At 45.4% G+C, this 18,019-nt stretch overlaps 1 protein-coding gene across 2 annotated transcripts in view; it reads left to right on the top strand.

The window, feature by feature from the left end:
• Positions 1-77: 77 nt before the first annotated feature.
• Positions 78-18,019, top strand: part of PDCD11 (programmed cell death 11) — a 37,731-nt gene continuing 19,789 nt past the window's right edge. For both annotated transcript variants that reach the window (XM_045568474.1, XM_045568473.1), the window contains exons 1-17: positions 78-190; positions 1,514-1,626; positions 2,645-2,776; positions 3,742-3,909; positions 4,815-4,976; positions 5,605-5,728; positions 6,594-6,775; positions 8,208-8,315; positions 9,381-9,587; positions 10,598-10,722; positions 10,902-10,962; positions 11,624-11,770; positions 13,106-13,357; positions 13,944-14,084; positions 14,610-14,804; positions 16,386-16,556; positions 17,539-17,758. In XM_045568474.1, coding sequence (XP_045424430.1) covers positions 1,525-1,626; positions 2,645-2,776; positions 3,742-3,909; positions 4,815-4,976; positions 5,605-5,728; positions 6,594-6,775; positions 8,208-8,315; positions 9,381-9,587; positions 10,598-10,722; positions 10,902-10,962; positions 11,624-11,770; positions 13,106-13,357; positions 13,944-14,084; positions 14,610-14,804; positions 16,386-16,556; positions 17,539-17,758 — 2,497 coding nt within the window. In that variant the 5' untranslated portion in view covers positions 78-190; positions 1,514-1,524. The remainder of the gene's footprint in view (positions 191-1,513; positions 1,627-2,644; positions 2,777-3,741; positions 3,910-4,814; positions 4,977-5,604; positions 5,729-6,593; positions 6,776-8,207; positions 8,316-9,380; positions 9,588-10,597; positions 10,723-10,901; positions 10,963-11,623; positions 11,771-13,105; positions 13,358-13,943; positions 14,085-14,609; positions 14,805-16,385; positions 16,557-17,538; positions 17,759-18,019) is intronic.

Here is an 18,019-nt window from a genome sequence, read left to right as displayed (position 1 = left end):
CGCCTTTCCGTTTCCTGTCGCTATATCGCCTCCCCGGCGCTGCGTGACGCCACATAGCAACGGAAGTAGGGCGTTGAGGCCGCCCATGCTTCCGGGAGAGTGGCGTTGAGTTGTAGGAATCCCGGTCTCCGCGTGTGTGTTTACAGCGGCGCGGGCTCGTTGGTACGGAGGCGCTGGCGCCGCGGGGCTGGTGAGTAAGGGCAGAGGCGGGAAGGAAGGAACCCCATGGTTCTCAGGGCTGCCCCGGGGCTGGGTCCGCTGGTCCCTGCCAGGCACTTGACGTGCCCGGTGAGTGGTTCGGCCACCTGATCCCCACTCTGAAGCCGGCTCTGTTCACGCAGCCCCTGAACCCCCAGGCTCTTTGTCCGGGAAGTAGCTTAAGTCCCTTCTCTGCCCCTGGATCGCCTTACTTTTTGGAGCCTCAGTTTCCCCTTTTCTGATATGAGATTAAGGGCCAAATTCCCAGCAAACTAGACCCCTTGCACTTTCCTATTTCTACGCAGCATATATCCATTCCTGAGTCCAAATCCTTGGCTACCTGTTGGTCGTCATTTCTTCTACAGTCTCAAGCTCTTCTAGATTCTTATTCCCAGGTGTCTCTCAGACCTAACCCCTCCTATCTTTTCTTATTAAAACCTAGTTCTAGTTCTCATGGTTTCTCTGCTGTATTGCATTTGAATCCTTCCGGATTTACTTGCCTTCATTCCTCTCTTCTGTCTAATCTACAGCCCGAAGTAAATTTTTCTTGATTACTATTCTGTTGTTTTCCCTCCTTAAGGCTCTAACTTGCCAAAGTAAACATAAAACTACTCAGATCTAATTCAAGGTCTTCAACAGAAAAGCCGAACCTCTCTTTTAAGATTTATCTCCAATTACTGTGCTTTATTCTCCTTGTGGTCTAGTGGAACAATTCTTCAAGACAGGCAACAGCAAGAGTTTGAGCAATTGTTTGATAGGCAAATTGCTGGCATTTATTGAAATAACAGGCTTTTCCCATTTCTGTGCCTTTTCTCATATTCCCTTTCTTCCTGTCAGGCTCTTATTCATCTTTTAACATTCAGCTCAAAAGAAACTTCTTTATGAAGTTGCCTCCTTTTACTGAGGCCTCATCACTTCCTACCTCTTTTTTGATACTTTATAATCCAATTTGTATGTTAAATTACTTGCATAATTGTTTTATCATGTAAAAAACATGCATGTTCTTTGAAAGTCGGGGGTTATATGTTCATTTGTGTATGTCTGACCTAACTGTACCTGTTTAATGAGTATTGGCTATGCTGAATCTATAACTCTTTTTCTGGAAGAATGTGTGTGGACTTTTGGTTTTGAAGCAGAGACCTTTGGAAAGATGTACAGATTATTAAGGGCCTGACATCTCAACCATCTATGTCACAGTGCTTAATATTGTTTAACACCATTGCTAGAGTGTTCTATGTCTTGCTCATTGATGACAGCTTTTATGAAATCTGCCACCATTGTTACATCTCACCATTACTCTTTGCATTGTTTTTAGGAGACCCAAACATGGCAACCCTGGAAGAAAGCTTCCCCCGAGGGGGTACAAGAAAGATCCACAAATCAGAGAAGGCTTTCCAGCAGTCAGTTGAACAAGACAACTTATTTGATGTAAGAGTTATGCTTATTTGATGAGACTCACTGGAAACTTTCTCTAGTGTCTTGTGAAGGATGAGCCTTATTTGAGAATATGTTATTTTTTAGGTTTGTTTCTTGTTGAAGTTCATTTCTATAAATTGAACTTGTTAGAGAGGCCATACCACAAGGCTATATCTTTTGGAGCATGGTATTTAGTATTTGAGTTTGAAGTGCTGTTGTTCCTTGTTCTTAGGGACTCCGTGCATGTTGATTAAGGATAGAGAGGAAGCAGTTTGATCATTGCTTTTTTGTGTTTGTTTGTTTTAAGAGAGGAGGTCTCATTCTGTTGCCCAGGCTGGACTCAAACTCCTGGGCTCAAGCAATCCTCTTGCCTCTGCCTCCCAAGTAGCCGGGACTAGCTGGGACTACTGGCATGAGCCACTGCACCCTAACTGATCATTGCATTTTTAAATGGGGTCCTCACCACGTGCAGTGGTTAAAGTTTGCATTAGAATTTGCAGTTTCGCCTAGACTAGGCTGTGCTCCAAATGCTAGGGGTAAGGGAACTAACATTTCAGTGTGTGGCTTTATGTCTATAATATATTATATAATCTTTCCAGCTATACTATGAAGTAGAAATTGAAATTCCGTGATAAGGACCTGAGGCTCGGAGAGGTTATATAATTTAGGTGAAACCACTTAGCTTGTTATGGTAGAGTTGGGAGTTTAACTTGGGTCTCTGTGACTCTAGCTTCCATTTTCATGCGCTGGGGAACCCTAGTGTTCATCCCAGTCAAGAGAGGAAGAACACAGGAGAGAAGAGACTTTGGGACCATGAAGGAGGCTTCTCAGACCTTGGGAAAAGGGAGCATTGGTGGCCGAATGGAGAGTTGAGATTGAAGCAAAAATTAAAGGAACAATTGGGAGTGGGGCAGGGTGGAGTGGAGTGGGAGAGTAACACAGCAAGGAGACACATGACCTGAAATGGGAGGAAAAGGCCAGGGTTGCTTCTTATTCTTTTGGATCTTTGTGGGTCTTTTTTCCTCTTTAGATTTTTACTGAAGAGGAATCCACCAAAAGGAAAAAGAGCCAGAAAGGGCCAGCAAAAACAAAAAAGTTGAAAATCGAGAAGAGAGAAAGCAGCAAGTCTACAAGAGAGAAGTTTGAAATTCTTAGTGTTGAGGTGTGTTGAAGTTTGGTTTTCCTTTAGACTACCTTGTTTGTTTAAGTTTGTGTATGTTCTTCCTTCCCTCTTCTTTTTTTCTCTTTCATTGCTTTCTCTCTTTTATGTGTGTGTCTGTAAAGATTCTTGCAATTTCTGCTGAGAATTGAGCGTTATTTCCTTCGATTGTGCCTGGGGTCTTCTTTTTTTTTTTTTTTTAAAGCTGCTGTGGGCTTGTTTGTGTCCTCATGGCACTTGTGTTTTAATAAATTCAGAGGTTAGAACTGACATTAACTTTAGCAATCATTCTAATCCTACCCATTCATTTCATAGATGTGAAACCATCTCACAGTGTGAGAAGTGAAGTGGTCTCACAGTGTTTTTAGATTATAATTCCAATATATGTTAGTTGTAAAAAAGAAAAAATGTCAAATGATTCTGAAGGGAAAGATTCAGATTCATTCCTGTACGATACTTTTTAAAAAATTGTTTAGCTTGGTGCCAACGTTAGGAAACTAAACATTTTACATAAAAAATGTGATTTTTTGGCTTCTCATGAAAATTGGAAAGTGCTGACAACTAAAAAGGCCCATGTTCCCTAATGTTTGTAGTGACAAGGAGCTGAGTAGTGGTTGTACCCATTGTAGCCAGCATGCACACTCTACACTGCCTGCCATTGCCTCCACTGGCCTGCTTCCTTTATTGTGTTGTCTGCTAAGCATTTGAGTTGTTTGGAATAAAGTCAAAAGCAAAAGTGTCCTCTAGCATCCCAGTGCTGTTAACACTGTTGTATAATCTAGACCTTTCACAGTGCTCAGTTAGATATTTGAGAAGTGCACAAACATGCACACACACATATGTATTTCTTTTCATTTACAAAATTCTCACAGCTTTTAAATGTCAGAGTTGGGACTAGAAGCCAGACCTCCTAACTCCCCTATCTTCTTGTCTTCCGTAGTGTACATATTTCACTTTTTCTCTTCTAGTGCCTGTGTGAGGGAATGCGGATTTTAGGTTGTGTGAAAGAGGTAAATGAATTAGAACTGGTGATCAGTCTCCCCAATGGCCTCCGGGGATATGTGCAAGTAACTGAAATCTGTGATGCTTACACCAAAAAGCTGAATGAGCAGGTGGCGCAAGAAGAACCTCTGAAGGTAAGGGAAACCTGTTACTGGAAATAAGTGGAACACAAATAGACGTAAAATTACAACTTTGCTAAATGCTAAGCAGGAGAGGTACAAGGTGCTATGAAAGTTTATAATAAGGGGATTTTTGACTTAGTCCAGGAAGCCTAGAAGACCTTGCTGAGGAAGGCATGCTTGAGCTGAGATCAGAAGAATGAGGGTTCCCTAGGTACAGAAGGAAGGGAGTTCTGGCAGAAGCTGCACAGTATGGAACAGAGAGAAGGCTAGTATGGCTAGGGAGAGAGAGCAAGGGAGAGTGTGGTGTCAGATGGGCTGGAGAGCTAGGTGGGGGCCAGGTTGTGTGCAGTTTTTTTGCAGACTATGTTAAAGATGGGCTTTTTTTTTTTTTTGGAGACAAGAGTCTCGCTCTATTGCCTGGGCTAGAGTGCTGTGGTGTCAACCTGGCTCACAGCAACCTCAGACTCCTGGGTTCCAGTGATCCTTCTACCTCAGCCTCTCAAATAGCTGGGACTATAGGGTGCATCACCACACCCAGCTAATTTTTTCTATTTTTAGTAGAGACATGGCCTCACTCTTACTCAAGCGGGTCTCGAACTCCTGAGTGCAAACCATCCTCGCGCCTCGGCCTCCCAGAGTGCTAGGATTACAGGCGTAAGCCACTGTGCCTGGCTGACAACTCTTGACCAGTTATTTTACATCTGCCTGTTATGTGGAAACATTTGGATGCCTTATGTTGGAATTCAAGACTCTGACTTGGCCATAGACCCATCTTCCTTTGTGGATGAGCAGTTATTCATCCACCTTTTAGATTCTTTGGAGTCTAAGGAAGAGAAGCTACTGAGCTGAGGCTGGGCAGTGGATTTTTGGTTCAGGGAAAGGATATGTGTCAGGTCTTTCTCATTTGTGTCATGCAGGATCTACTCCACTTGCCTGAACTCTTCTCACCTGGAATGCTGGTGAGATGTGTGGTGAGCAGTGTGGGTATCACAGAGAGGGGAAAAAGGAGTGTGAAGCTATCTCTGAACCCCAAAAATGTCAACAGAGTGCTGAGTGCTGAGGCCCTGAAACCCGGCATGGTACGTACCTGGGGTCAGGGAAGAGGAGCAGGCAACATGCCTTCTCCCTGCTCTGCCTCCTGTGGAGTGTGGTCTAGGCCACCGTTTGCTTTCAGCTTAACTGTTACATGCAGGAGTGGGTCTTTTTCTGGAGGGACGATCTGGGTGCCACATTGCTCCCCATGAAATACAAAGGAGAATGGCATGATTTTTTTTGCTGCCTCAGAAGTGCTTAGAAAAGACATAATATGATAGCTAGAAGGGTAATTCTGAATTCTCTTGTTAATCATGGCTCTGGGAGTGACCTTGCAGGGCCTAGCAGTTTATCCCTCTTTGTGTAACATAAAAATCTTTCCTACCTTTTGAAAAATCTCCAGGTGAGAGACTCCTCTCTCATGCCAGTATTCAACTGTGTTTAACACTCCTCACAGTCTGGAAGCCAGAAGATCCTTCAAGGCCTGGGAGAATTGAAGTTGATGTCTGTCCTCTAGTGGGATTGTGGTTTCAAGTTAAAAGTAGGGGGGTGGCATGATGGGAGGGTGTGTAGAGATTAATGGTGGGAACATTCATATTTTGGATGTTTGGATGTTTGTTGTGTGTCCCTTTACCTTTGACCTGGAACTTTTGGGAATGCTTTCTCTTCACTCAGTTGCTCACAGGCACTGTGTCCAGCCTGGAAGACCATGGCTACCTAATGGACATTGGTGTTGATGGGACCAGAGCATTTTTGCCACTGCCAAAAGCCCAGGAGTACATCCGACAGAAGAACAAAGGTGAGGGCAGGAAGAGGGTCCAGTACATGGCACTGAGATGGTACCTGTGGGGATTATATATTTTTTTTTTTTTGAGACAGAGTCTCACTCTGTTGCCCGGGCTAGAGTGAGTGCTGTGGCGTCAGCCTTGCTCACAGCAACCTCAGACTCCTGGGCTCAAGCGATCCTCCTGCCTCAGCCTGCCGAGTAGCTGGGACTACAGGCATGCGCCACCATGCCCGGCTAATTTTTTCTATATATATTTTTAGCTGTCCAAATCATTTCTTTCTATTTTTAGTAGAGACGGGGTCTCGCTCTTGCTCAGGCTGGTCTCAAACTCCTGAGATCAAACGATCTGCCTGCCTCAGCCTCCCATAGTGCTGGGATTACAGGTGTGAGCCACTGCTCCCGGCCGCTGTGGGGATTATATTTAAAGTGCTACTTAGAAGAGTAACGTGACCCTGATTCAGAAGGGTGACCCTGGAGGCCGTGTGGCTTTGGTAAAATCAGCGGTTAATCCTAGCTGATAGGCAAAGGAAGATGTGTGAAGGGCCAGGGAGTGGCAGGGTCTTACTACGATCTGAAGGACTAGTGTCAGTTTTGCTCACCAGAAGATTTCACTGAAATTTGGGTTTACAGGGCCTCTGAACTAGCACTCTCCTGACCTGTTGAGATTTTCGTATTTTTGTGGGGTAATTGAATTCCAGATCAATTAGGGTAACTTCATTCTCTTCTTATAGTTGGCCCTTAAAGATGGGAAGTATGGGTAGTAGTATTAGATGCTAACTGGACAGGTAGGTCATGGATCTTTTCAGATACTGCTTGGGCCCGAGTTAAAAGTCCTTATCATTGAACTATTTTTCCTTTTTGGGGGTTGGGCTTACAGGTGCTAAATTGAAGGTGGGTCAGTACCTGAACTGCGTCATTGAAGAGGTGAAAGGCAACGGAGGAGTTGTTAGTCTGTCTGTTGGTCATGCAGAGGTTTCTACTGCCATTGCTACTGAGCAGCAAAACTGGACCCTTAATAACTTGCTACCAGGACTGGTAGTCAAAGCCCAGGTACAGAAGGTAAGCTGTTCATTGTTACTACTGTTTTTTTAAAAATAAAAATAATTTTTGTTAAAGTATTACATGCATACAATCCAAAATTACTGCCTGGTAGGGCCACTGGTTACACGTGGCCATTGAGCACTTGAAATGTGGCAGTGCCATATATTGAAATGATAATATTTTGTATACATTGGGTTGAGTAAACTATTATTAAAGTAAATTTCATCTGTTTATAGTTTTAAAATGTGCCTGCTAGAATTCAAATTGCATATATGGCTTCTATTATATTTCTATTGGATAGTGCTGATCTGAAAGGTCAAATGGTATTAAAAGGCTTATAATGAAGAACTTATCCCTCCCAACTCCCATCTTTAACTCTTTTAACTTATCTTTTGAAATTTCTGTCCATATTTTTGAGTAATAAGCTTCTGCTGGTATCTCCTGGTTTATCAATTTTAGGCATTGGGTTTTAACTTCTTATCAGGGTAAGCGAAGATTTGCCTCTTTTAATTTTCCTTTCTCCTCCCACAACCTCCCAATATAGGTATGTTAAAGTTTTGACTTAAATCAGTATTCATTGTTTAAAATACTATGTGTAAATATTGTTTACTGCTGAGCTAGGTAATATACTATGGCCATTTCTTTTCTTTTTTTTTTTTTTTAGGAGTGGGCAGTTGTGAGGAGGGGTGTTCAGTTGCCTTGTTTGTTTTTATTGAGACAGAGTCTCACTCTGTCGCCCTGGGTAGAGTGCGGTGTCGTCGTCATAGCTCACTGCAACCTCCAAATCCTGGGCTCAAGTGATCCTTCTGTCTCAGCCTCCTGGTAGCTGGGACTACAGGCGTGCACTGCAATGCCCAACTGGGTTTTTTTTTCAACTTCTTTTTGGTAGAGGCGGGGTCTCCCTCTTGCTGAGGCTGGTCTCAAACTCCTCTAGGGATAGGAGGGGACTTAGTTCCCTGATGTCAGTCACCTGCCTCATAGCTCTCTTTTGAGGTGCTTGTTACCTTTGCTTTTGGGGGGCTCTGTAGGGTGAATTGGTTTGCTCATGATCAGTATCTCCCTGTTGTAAACATTTGAGTTTTACCTTCTTAGTCCAGGCAAATATCCAAGTTAGCGCCAATTTATCCACATTGTCAGGCTGGCAGTTCCCCAAGGATACTTGTGCAAAGCTCGTTCCATCCTGTTGAGAAATCCCAGAGGATGGGAGGATTGATGTCCTCTCTTAGGCTGGAAGGGAGGTGAGCTTACTAAATAAAGAAATAGCCACTGCTTGGAGTTGTCTTGCCACTTAGTTTTATAGGAAGAAAGATTGATAAGGGTTAGCTGGGAGAGGAGAGATACACAGTTACCATGGATAATGTGTCATTGAGTGTTTACTATGAGCAGTGTTTCTTATATTCCTGGTTCTTTCAAAGAAATGTTTTTCATAAATTGTTCTGTTTATTTCTAGGTGACTCCACATGGCCTTACGCTAAACTTCCTCACGTTCTTCACAGGCCTAGTTGACTTTATGCACTTGGATCCCAAGAAAGCTGGAACATATTTCTCAAACCAAGCAGTAAGCAATGTTGCACTTATTATCTTTTCTTGATTCCACTTGTGTCCCATTTGCTGTCCAGTGTCACAGTTAGCTTCAGGGAAGGTCCTAGGACTACGTGTAACTGCTGTGCAGAAAGGAGATGAGGGGAATAATAGTGTTTTGGAAGGAACACTAGAAACTCCCAGTGGTTGGGGTGAGATTAGGGAAGGAGCAGGTGGAGAGGAAGCAGCTTTTAGTTTTTAATTCATAGTCTTCCATATGGTTTGGGGGTTCTTGGGATAGTAAATCTTTTACTTTCATAATTTAAAGTGTCTTAGAAGAATATTTAGCATAGGAGAATAAGATATGTTTAAATAGAAAAAGGTGATTTAAAAATTTCCATGACTAGTATAGATCCAGTTTTGAAAAAAAAGTAAAAAAGAGTACATACACATGGTTGAAATACTGAAAGATTATGCAGCTACATGTTAATAGTGATGAACTCTGGGTGATCTTTCTACTCTTTATTAAAAAAATTTACATACTTACGTACTAAAGTCCACTGTGCCTGGACTTTATTCTTTTTTAAGTATTCAAATTTTCTACAGTGAACATGGATATTTGGGAAGAAAATCCCAATATCTGAATTTTTTTTTTTTTTTTTTAAAGAAACAGTCTTGCTCTATCACCCATGCTGGAGTACAGTGGCCCAATCATAGCTCACTGCAGCTTTGAACTCCCGTGCTCAAGTGATCTTCTTGCCTCACCCTCCCACGTAGCTGGGACTACAGGCACATGCCACCACACTCGGCTAATTTTTTATTTTTTGTAAAGACAGGGTCTTGTTATGTTGCACAGGCTGGTTTTGAACTCCTGGCCTCAAATAGTCCTTCTGCCTCAGTCTTCCAAAGTGCTGGGATTACAAACGTTTTGTTTGACTTTTCCACGTGCTCCTTGCTTGTACAAGCCAATTTTAGTTCTTACATACTAAAGATTTTAGTACTTACCTGATTAGCACATGGAGAGGCTTGAACTGCAGAAAGGCTTCTCCAGGGTGTGTACTATGTGCCTTCTCCTGCTCATTCTGCCCTTCTTTCTGTCTAGGTCAGGGCCTGCATCCTCTGTGTCCATCCTCGGACCAGAGTCGTGCGCCTGAGCTTGCGCCCCATCTTCCTGCAACCTGGGCGTCCACTCACCCGGCTGTCTTGTCAGCACCTTGGAGCTGTGCTAGATGACGTTCCTGTCCAGGGCTTTTTCAACAAGGCTGGGGCCACCTTCAGGCTGAAGGATGGGATTCTGGCCTATGCACGGGTGAGGCGGCTTCTTTGTTTGGTCAGGGACCTTGTCACTGGAAGGAGTTTTTATTTATTTATTTATTTTTTATTTCAGCTTATTATGGGGGTACAGAAATTTAGGTGGAAGGAATTTTGAGACACAGGAGTCCTTTCTGCTTCCTTCATCCCTTGACATTAGTTTATTTTTGGATATTCCTGAGTGTGACGGACTATTCATAGTATTTAGAACAATGTTCATTTATTTTTTTTAATTGAGACAGGGTCTTGCTCTGTTGCCCAGGCTAGAGTGCAGTGGCACCATCATAGCTCACTGCAACCTCAGACTCCCAGGCTCAAGCAATCCTCCTGCCTCAACCTCCTGAGTAGTTGGGACTACAGGCATATGCCACCATGCCCAGCTAATTTTTCTGTTTTTTATAGAGATGGGGTCTTCCTCTTGCTCAAGCTGGTCTTGGACTCCTGGCCTCAAGCAATCCTCCTTACTTGGCCTCTGAAAGTGCTGGGATTACAGGCGTGAGCCACTTACCTGGCTTTCTATTTGTTGTTACATTAGAATGCCTTAGAACCAACTGGCCATATTTGATACTTGGTCAATGGTTAAGCATAAGAAGGAGTTAGGATCAAGACCAGGACTCAACAAAGTTTTTCTTAAGGGGTTGGATAATATTTTAGGCTCGTTGGCCATATAGTCTCTCTCCTAATTACTCAATTCTGTTACAGTGTGAGGGCAATGTGGACAATGTGTAAGTGAACAGGATGATTGTGTTCCAGTAAAACTTTTGTTGACAAAAATAGGCACTGCAATAGGGCTGCAGTTTACTGACCTGTGACCTAGGCTGTTCTCTGATCTTATTGAGAGTCTGTAATGGTAAAAAGTAGTTTTTTTAGTGAGTAGAATTATTTTACCAGGCAAAGTATTGTTTTTATGGTAGATGATAAATGTATTCAGTCATCTTAGTGTGCTTTAATCTGATTGGCTCAACCCTCTTGCCTCTGGCTTGTCCTAAATCACTTGGTGTTTTGCAGCTCAGCCATCTCTCTGATTCTAAGAACAGCTTCAAACCTGAGAGCTTCAAGCCAGGGAACACTCACAAGTGTAGAATCATTGACTACAGCCAAATGGATGAACTAGCCTTACTCTCTCTGCGGACGTAAGTCTTTCGTTAACGCGTGAGGGCGTAGAGATGTGCACTTAAACGTTTGCGCATTCGATTTCTCCTGGCTGTGCTTAATGAGGCGTTTCTTTCTCACCAGCATGATTGTGGTAGGCCTGAAGTTTAGGCAATCTCTGCCCTAGTTTATTTAATTCTGTATTTTCCTTTTGTCCTAGGTCAATCATTGAAGCTCAGTATCTTGGATATCATGACATCAAACCTGGAGCAGTGGTAAAGGTAAGACCTCAAGCATATAATTAGATACTCTCCCCACTGTCAGGCATTCTTTGGTTCATAGCTTACTGTCAGCTCATGAGTCCTCATGTTAACACATTGAAACTCATGTTCCTTGCCTCTGCCTGTTAACTGGAATTTTTCTCTCTTCCTTTGGGTAACTTGTAATTAATTTCAAGGTAAAGTCTTACTGGCACCACCCAACTACACAGAAGCAATAGATCATAAATCCTGGGGTTTGAGATTTGGTATTGGTTATTAGACAAGATCAAAAATTAGTACTCTGATAATTGTGCTACCTGGGATATTAGTGAGAAGCCAGTTCAGTTTTCTCTCCTCTCCAACCTTGTGGCTCTAATCAAGAAGCTCCCTTTATATGTAGAATTTATACCTGAGGAGACATAGTCCCATCTTTTAGGGAATATACTTGTGAGGCACACAGAAAATACATGCTCACCCAAAAAGATGTGAAGGTTCCCATAACTTACAGTGACGAAATCCAGATCACTGTGGGATGTGTGCTTTACCCACGTGAGATCTGGAATAATGGGCACAGTTAGCCCGGGAAGGTGTGCTTCAAAAGAGAGATGTGCCCTGCTTTGGTATAAGAGATGGGGGAAGGACCTTTCTTGAGGCATCACGGTGTCTTTTCTTTGGGCTCTAGGGCACAGTGCTAACTATAAAGCCATACGGGATGCTGGTGAAGGTGGGCCAGCAAATAAGGGGCCTGGTACCTGCCGTGCACCTGGCTGACATCCTGATTAAGAATCCAGAGAAGAAGTACCACATTGGGGACGAGGTCAAGTGCCGGGTAAGCTTCCTGCAGGGTCTCTGCTGGGGTTTTGCCTAGGTAGGAAGAGAGCAGTTCTCAGCTGAAGTTTTTGCGTTCTTCCACAAAGTGAGCACATAACGTCTGCAGTGTGTGCAGTGCTCTGCCTGGCATTGGGAAGAGGAAAGTGAGTCCCTGTGCGTGAGAATCGTGTTATATAATTGGGAGTGAAAATATCTATACATGAAGTGAGAGCAAGCCAGTGCGTGACCTTTTGCCACATGGTTTGGTGTAGGCTATAAGCTGTGGACATAGAAAGGGGAGGTCAGGGTGGGCTTGAGTTATTGACATCATCAATGGCAACTGCCACGTAACGTGTATTCTGTGCCAGTTGCTATGCTAGCTAGGCACATGGTGTGTATTATTTCATGTAATCCTTAAAACAACCCTATAAATTAAGTACCATTATCTTCATTTTACAAGTGGGGAAATTAAAGCTTAGGAAAGTGAAGTATCATGCCCAAAGTCACACAGCTAACAACTGGCAGAACCAGTTTTCACATTCAGCTCTGTATAACAAGAATGTTGTCTAGCTTTCTGGCAGAGGTGGGACTTGAACTAGAAGGGTTGTGGGTAAAATTTGGAAGGTTGGGGAGGAGCACGGGGTGTGTTTTAGGCACAGAAATAGCCCAGACAAAGTTGCCAGAATGTGGGTGGTTTATAACAAAGGCTTGAATCGCAAGAGAAGCTTCATAGGGTTGTAGAGATTAAAGGTGATCATATACACAGAGTGCTTGGCATAGGGCCTGGTATGTACAGGCACTCAGTATGTTAGGTTTGCTTATATTCATTTTATTCCATCATTATTGACTCAGCAAAGGTATCAATTGCCTGTTGGTGCAATATTTTTTGGTAAGGGTCGAGGGTTAAAAAGGGAGGAGTTTCTCTGTCCTCAAGGAGCTGACTAAGAGGTGAAAGATAGTTGGATCTCTTGGTCTTAGTTTATAGGTAATAAACAATGGTACTGAGGTGGTAAATAGATTCAGTTGTTTATTCTGTCAGACTAGATGCCAAACTTACTATGAGGGAACTAAGGTGGTATAGAAGTTACTGTAACACAAGACTCTCCAGAGGTACTATAAATAATGAGTGTTGCCTTGTGGCTAGGAGGAAGTACATTTGAAATAGCGATTAATATGCCCTAGGTTGTCATCCAGCAGGAAGCAGGGAGAATCCGTAGCTGAGATTATTAGAGGAAAAGAAGTAGTAGGTTCTTGGAGAATGACACATGGCCTTTGGGTTTAGGGGGTTGCAGAGACCAGCTTGTGGCTTTCTTGATAACAGATAACTTGATGATGGCTATTATCCCTCCCCTAGGTATTGCTTTGTGACCCCGAAGCCAAGAAGCTGATGATGACTCTGAAGAAAACCCTGGTTGAGTCCAAACTACCTGCCATTACCTGCTATGCTGATGCCAAGCCTGGTCTGCAGACACATGGCTTCGTTGTCAGGGTGAAGGACTATGGCTGCATCGTGAAGTTCTACAATGATGTGCAGGGACTAGTGCCCAAGCACGAACTTAGTGCTGAGTACATCCCTGACCCGGAGAGAGTCTTTTACACTGGCCAGGTAACCCTCCCCCTGGACAAGCCTCTCTACCCTTGGTGCCCCAGCAACACAGATTTGAATTTGAAGGAGTAGTAAGTAGGAGGGCTTCTTTTTTTTTTTTTGAGACAGAGTCTTACTCTGTCGCCCTGGGGTAGAGTGCAATGGCATCATCATAGCTCACTGTAACCTGAAACTCCCGTGCTCAAACAATTCTCTTGCCTCAGCTTCCCAAATCGTTGGGACTATAGGTGCATGGCATCATGCCTGGCTAATTTTTCTATTTCTAGTGGAGACAAGGTCTTGCTCTTGCTCGGGCTAGTCTCAAACTCCTGAGCTCAAGTAGCAAATAGTCCTCCTGCCTCAGCCTCCCAGAGTGCTAGGATTATAAGACTTGGGTTGTACCAAAGTTATCCATGTCTTCCTTTTACCCAAAAAACGGACTTGTGGGGGATTGTGTGTAACTCTCAGTACATTTCTTCTTTTCACTGCCGTCTGATCTGATCCCAGGGCTTGGCGGATCTCTCGAGCCCCTGCAGCAGTAGTGGAGCGCACCAGCACTCCACGGCCTGCGAGGAGGACTCAGCACGTGTGTGTGCTTTCTCACCAGGTGGTGAAGGTTGTGGTGCTGAACTGTGAGCCGTCCAAAGAGAGGATGCTCTTATCCTTCAAGCTGTTGAGTGATCCAGAGCTACAGAAAGAGCCTGCAGGACTCAGTCAGAAGAAAGGAAGAGTCATTAACGTTGGGCAGGTACTTGGGCTTCTCTGGACAAGTTTTTTATTTTATAGTGAAGAGCAGGGTACCACTGACGGAGGGTACTGGAACCCATGAAGGGGAAAGGGAGAGGTAGCTAGGTGAGATTCTGGGGCTGGAGGGGTTCTTGAGAGAAGACCTCATATATGTTCTTTCCTCTGTGCTGGAACAAATGGAAGGAGTCTGTGAAAGGGAAGCTCTGTTATGGGGTGGCTTTTCACTGTGCGCTGCTGCCCTCTTTCCTCTCTGGTCCCTGGGACCAACCTGCAGTTCTGTCTTTCTTCTGGGACTCAGTGGAGGGACTTGGGAGAGGAGGCACATGAGCCCGCAGACGAGGCCTGGTGTGTGTGCGCGTGCATGCTGCGCTGGGGGATGGGGTCTGGAAGAAAGTTGCTTCCCTGCTCATGGCCTCTCAGTTATCCCTCGTGCTGGACTGTGATGCCTCTGAGCCCTGTCTGATCCAGACTAAGCTGCTCTCTGTTCAAGACTAATGCTATTTTTATCTTTATCTTCCCTGAGTAGTTGGTGGATGTGAAGGTTTTAGAGAAGACCAAAGATGGGCTGGAGGTGACTGTCCTGCCCTCCAACATCCCTGCCTTCCTCCCTACGCCTCATCTGTCAGACCATGTCGCCAACGGGCCACTGTTGTATCACTGGCTCCAGGCAGGCGACACCCTTCATCGTGTCCTGTGTCTGAGCCGGAGTGAGGGGCATGTTGTATCCTTGACAGGTGTCTTTGGAGCAGTGGAAGGTGGGGGAGTCATGGGCCCTTGGGTGGGAAATTGTGGGTCAAGTTCAGCTCTTACTGAGAAACCCCATGGGGAAAAAATTTAGCCAGTTGACCTCAGAAATACGTCCACAAGACTGAACCAGTGACGAAGCCTATACTGTGGAAAGTAAGAGCAGGACTGAGGAAGTGCTGCCAGCAGATGCTGGTGGGCAGGGCAGTGTAGCCAGAAAGGTCGCCAGGGAGAAGGGGAGCCCAGGGAGGCCGGGGAGGAGGTAGTGAGGTGAGCAAGGCCCAGCGGGGCAGCCCCAGTAGCACATCCGGCCTTTGTGGGGCATTCAATGCTTGGCCCTGGGTTAGAACAATTAATAAGGTAACTTCTGTCGTACTTTCCTCCTTTTCCCCTTTTTCGCTCTTTTTTTTTTTTTTTTTTTTTGAGACAGAGTCTCGCTTTGTTGCCCAGGCTAGAGTGAGTGCCGTGGCGTCAGCCTAGCTCACAGCAACCTCAAACTCCTAGGCTTAAGCGATCCTACTGCCTCAGCCTCCCGGGTAGCTAGGACTACAGGCATGTGCCACCATGCCCGGCTAATTTTTTCTATATATATTTTAGTTGGCCAGATAATTTCTTTCTATTTTTTAGTAGAGACGGGGTCTCGCTTTTGCTCAGGCTGGTCTCAAACTCCTGACCTTGAGCAATCCACCCGCCTCTGCCTCCCAGAGTGCTAGCTAGGATTACAGGCGTGAGCCACCACACCCGGCCCTCCCCTTTTTCTCTTACCGCCTTCTCCACCTCAAGGGATATGGAGCTCAGAAATACTCCCTTTGGTCTTTGTGTGTGTGCATAGGTGGAGGACACTGCCCCTTCTCATGGAATGTGAAATAAAATTTCCTTAGAGTGAAATGGGCAGAGGTGGGAAAACAGGGTTTGTTGGCGTGGAGGTAGGGGCAGTGGAGGACTGTACCATGGCTGATCCTGCTGCCAAACCATGGGGATAAGCGTTTCCTCTTTGGTCCCCTCCAGTAATCTGGAGATGAGTTAACCAGGAAGGGAATAAAACAAGGGTTCTCAAACTTTAGCGTGCATGAGAGTCACCCGGAGGACTTGCTGAAGCACAGACGGCTGGGCCCACCCCCGAGTTTCTGATTCAGTAGGTCTGGGGTGGTACCGCTACAGTTAGTCTGCACACTTAAGAGAATCACTGCAGTGGCCACGGGGCAGCCTGCAGTCCTGTCTGTCTTTCTCTGTGGAGAAAGGAGATGGGAGAGGTGGACGTTTCATCTGCCTTTTCTGGAACATTCTCCCCCACGTTTTTTTTGTTTTTGTTTCTGTTTTTTTGTGAGATAGGGTCTTGCTTCGTCACCTGGGCTAGAGTGTAGTGGCTCAAAGTGTGCACCACCATGTTTGGCTAATTGTTTTGTTAGAGATGTGGTCTTACTGTGTTGCCCAGGATGGTCTCAAACTCCTGGCTTCAAGTGATCTCCTGCCTCAGCCTCCCAAAGTGCTGGGGTCACAGGCATGACCCACTAGGCCTGGCCTCTTTCTAGAACATTCCTTGACAGAGTACCACTAGCTTCTTTGCAGGAAGCCAGCTTTGGTCTCCACAATAGAAGGTGGCCAGGACCCTAAGAACTTCTCAGAAATCCACCCTGGAATGCTGCTCATTGGTTTTGTGAAGAGCATCAAGGACTATGGTGTGTTCATCCAGTTCCCCTCGGGTCTCAGTGGACTGGCCCCCAAAGCCGTAAGTTCAGCTTCGTGCACAAGGGCTTTTGAAGAGACCCTACAGGGTTGTGGAACCTGAAGGTGGGTGGGAAGGAGCAGGATACTTCACACCTTCGAAGGATTTTTGGGGATGCCACTTGATGGTGAGCATGACATAAAGGCACCTGGTGGGCGGTGAGTGGAGCTGAGCTTCAGCCCGTGCTCCTCCTGCCCCGCTGTGTGACCCCTTGGAGAAAGGGCCCCTTTCCTGCTCCACACCACAGCACTGGGCAGGCTGAAGACTTCAGTCTCCAGTGTGAGGATGACTGGACTTGTTTTTATACTCTAAGCATGTTTACACATAGGAATTGATTTTCCTGAGCAGCTGGGTAAAGGTTTTGCAGCTTTTTGAGGTTTTTGAGGTGTTAAGTTACCGGAATATCCTGGAAATTGTCATCCCCTCTCCCCGTGATATCGAGTTGCACGGGAAAAGATCTCGGCAGTCCCATGGTGGAACCCCCTGCTGAACAAACTGAGACCTGGGGCAGAGGAGACGCACAAAAGTCACATAAAATGGTGCTGAGCAGATGGCATATAGCTAATTCTTGCCATAGAGCATTCGTAAATATTTCTTCCTTTCCATAGGCCTGTCTCCCTGATGTTTTGCCTGGGAGATACCATTGGTAACCCCTGCCAGAAAAATTTTTAAAGTGGGAGCAGAGGAGAGGACCCCAGAAACCTGCATAGTGAAGACAGAGGGTTGGCATTGAATATTAGAGACAGGGACAGCCCTGGTGTCCCTCTGGCTTGCCAGTAATGTGCCTTCTTGGCTGAGTGCTCTCTTGGAGGGCCGGACTGGGCAGCCAGGGCCTCTCCTCTGTTTTTATGGAAGGAGAGTAGAGCTGTGCTCAGAGGTGGGGTGAACTTTCTGGGTCCCGTTTTCTCCCACCTCACACCCCTTTCTGGGCATAGTAAGCAGGTTCTCTCTCCTTTCCCTGTTTTTTGTCTGCTCTTCTCTTCAGATCATGAGTGACAAGTTTGTGACCTCCACAAGTGACCACTTTGTCGAGGGGCAGACGGTCGTTGCAAAGGTGACCAACGTGGATGAGGAGAAGCAGCGGATGCTGCTGTCGCTGCGGCTATCGGACTGCGCTCTGGGGGACTTGGCCACCGCCAGCCTCCTCCTCCTGAGCCAGTGCCTGGAGGAGCTGCAGGGCGTGCGCAGCCTCATGCGCAACCGAGGTGGGGGCCTCAGGGCCCTGCTGGAGGGGGACCGGGTGGGAGGGTGTGCATTGTAAATTACACCTGTTGCTGGGGTGAGTTGCTGGGCTTCTCAGAAAACAATTTAGTAATCTTTTTTTTTAATGGAGGTATGACCTGCATAAAGTGCACAATCATGAAGTGTACAGCTCAGTAGGCGTTTATAAAGCTAACAGCCCTTTAAGATAAAGGTCATTACAAGAATCCCAGAAGTCCCCTTGTCCCCCCTGCCAGTCCAGAATC

The sequence above is a fragment of the Lemur catta genome, chromosome 14 (genome assembly GCF_020740605.2).
Source record: "Lemur catta isolate mLemCat1 chromosome 14, mLemCat1.pri, whole genome shotgun sequence".
Lineage (NCBI taxonomy): Eukaryota > Metazoa > Chordata > Mammalia > Primates > Lemuridae > Lemur > Lemur catta.
Note: the sequence above shows the minus strand (reverse complement) of the source record. Positions and strands in the feature narration are given on the sequence as shown.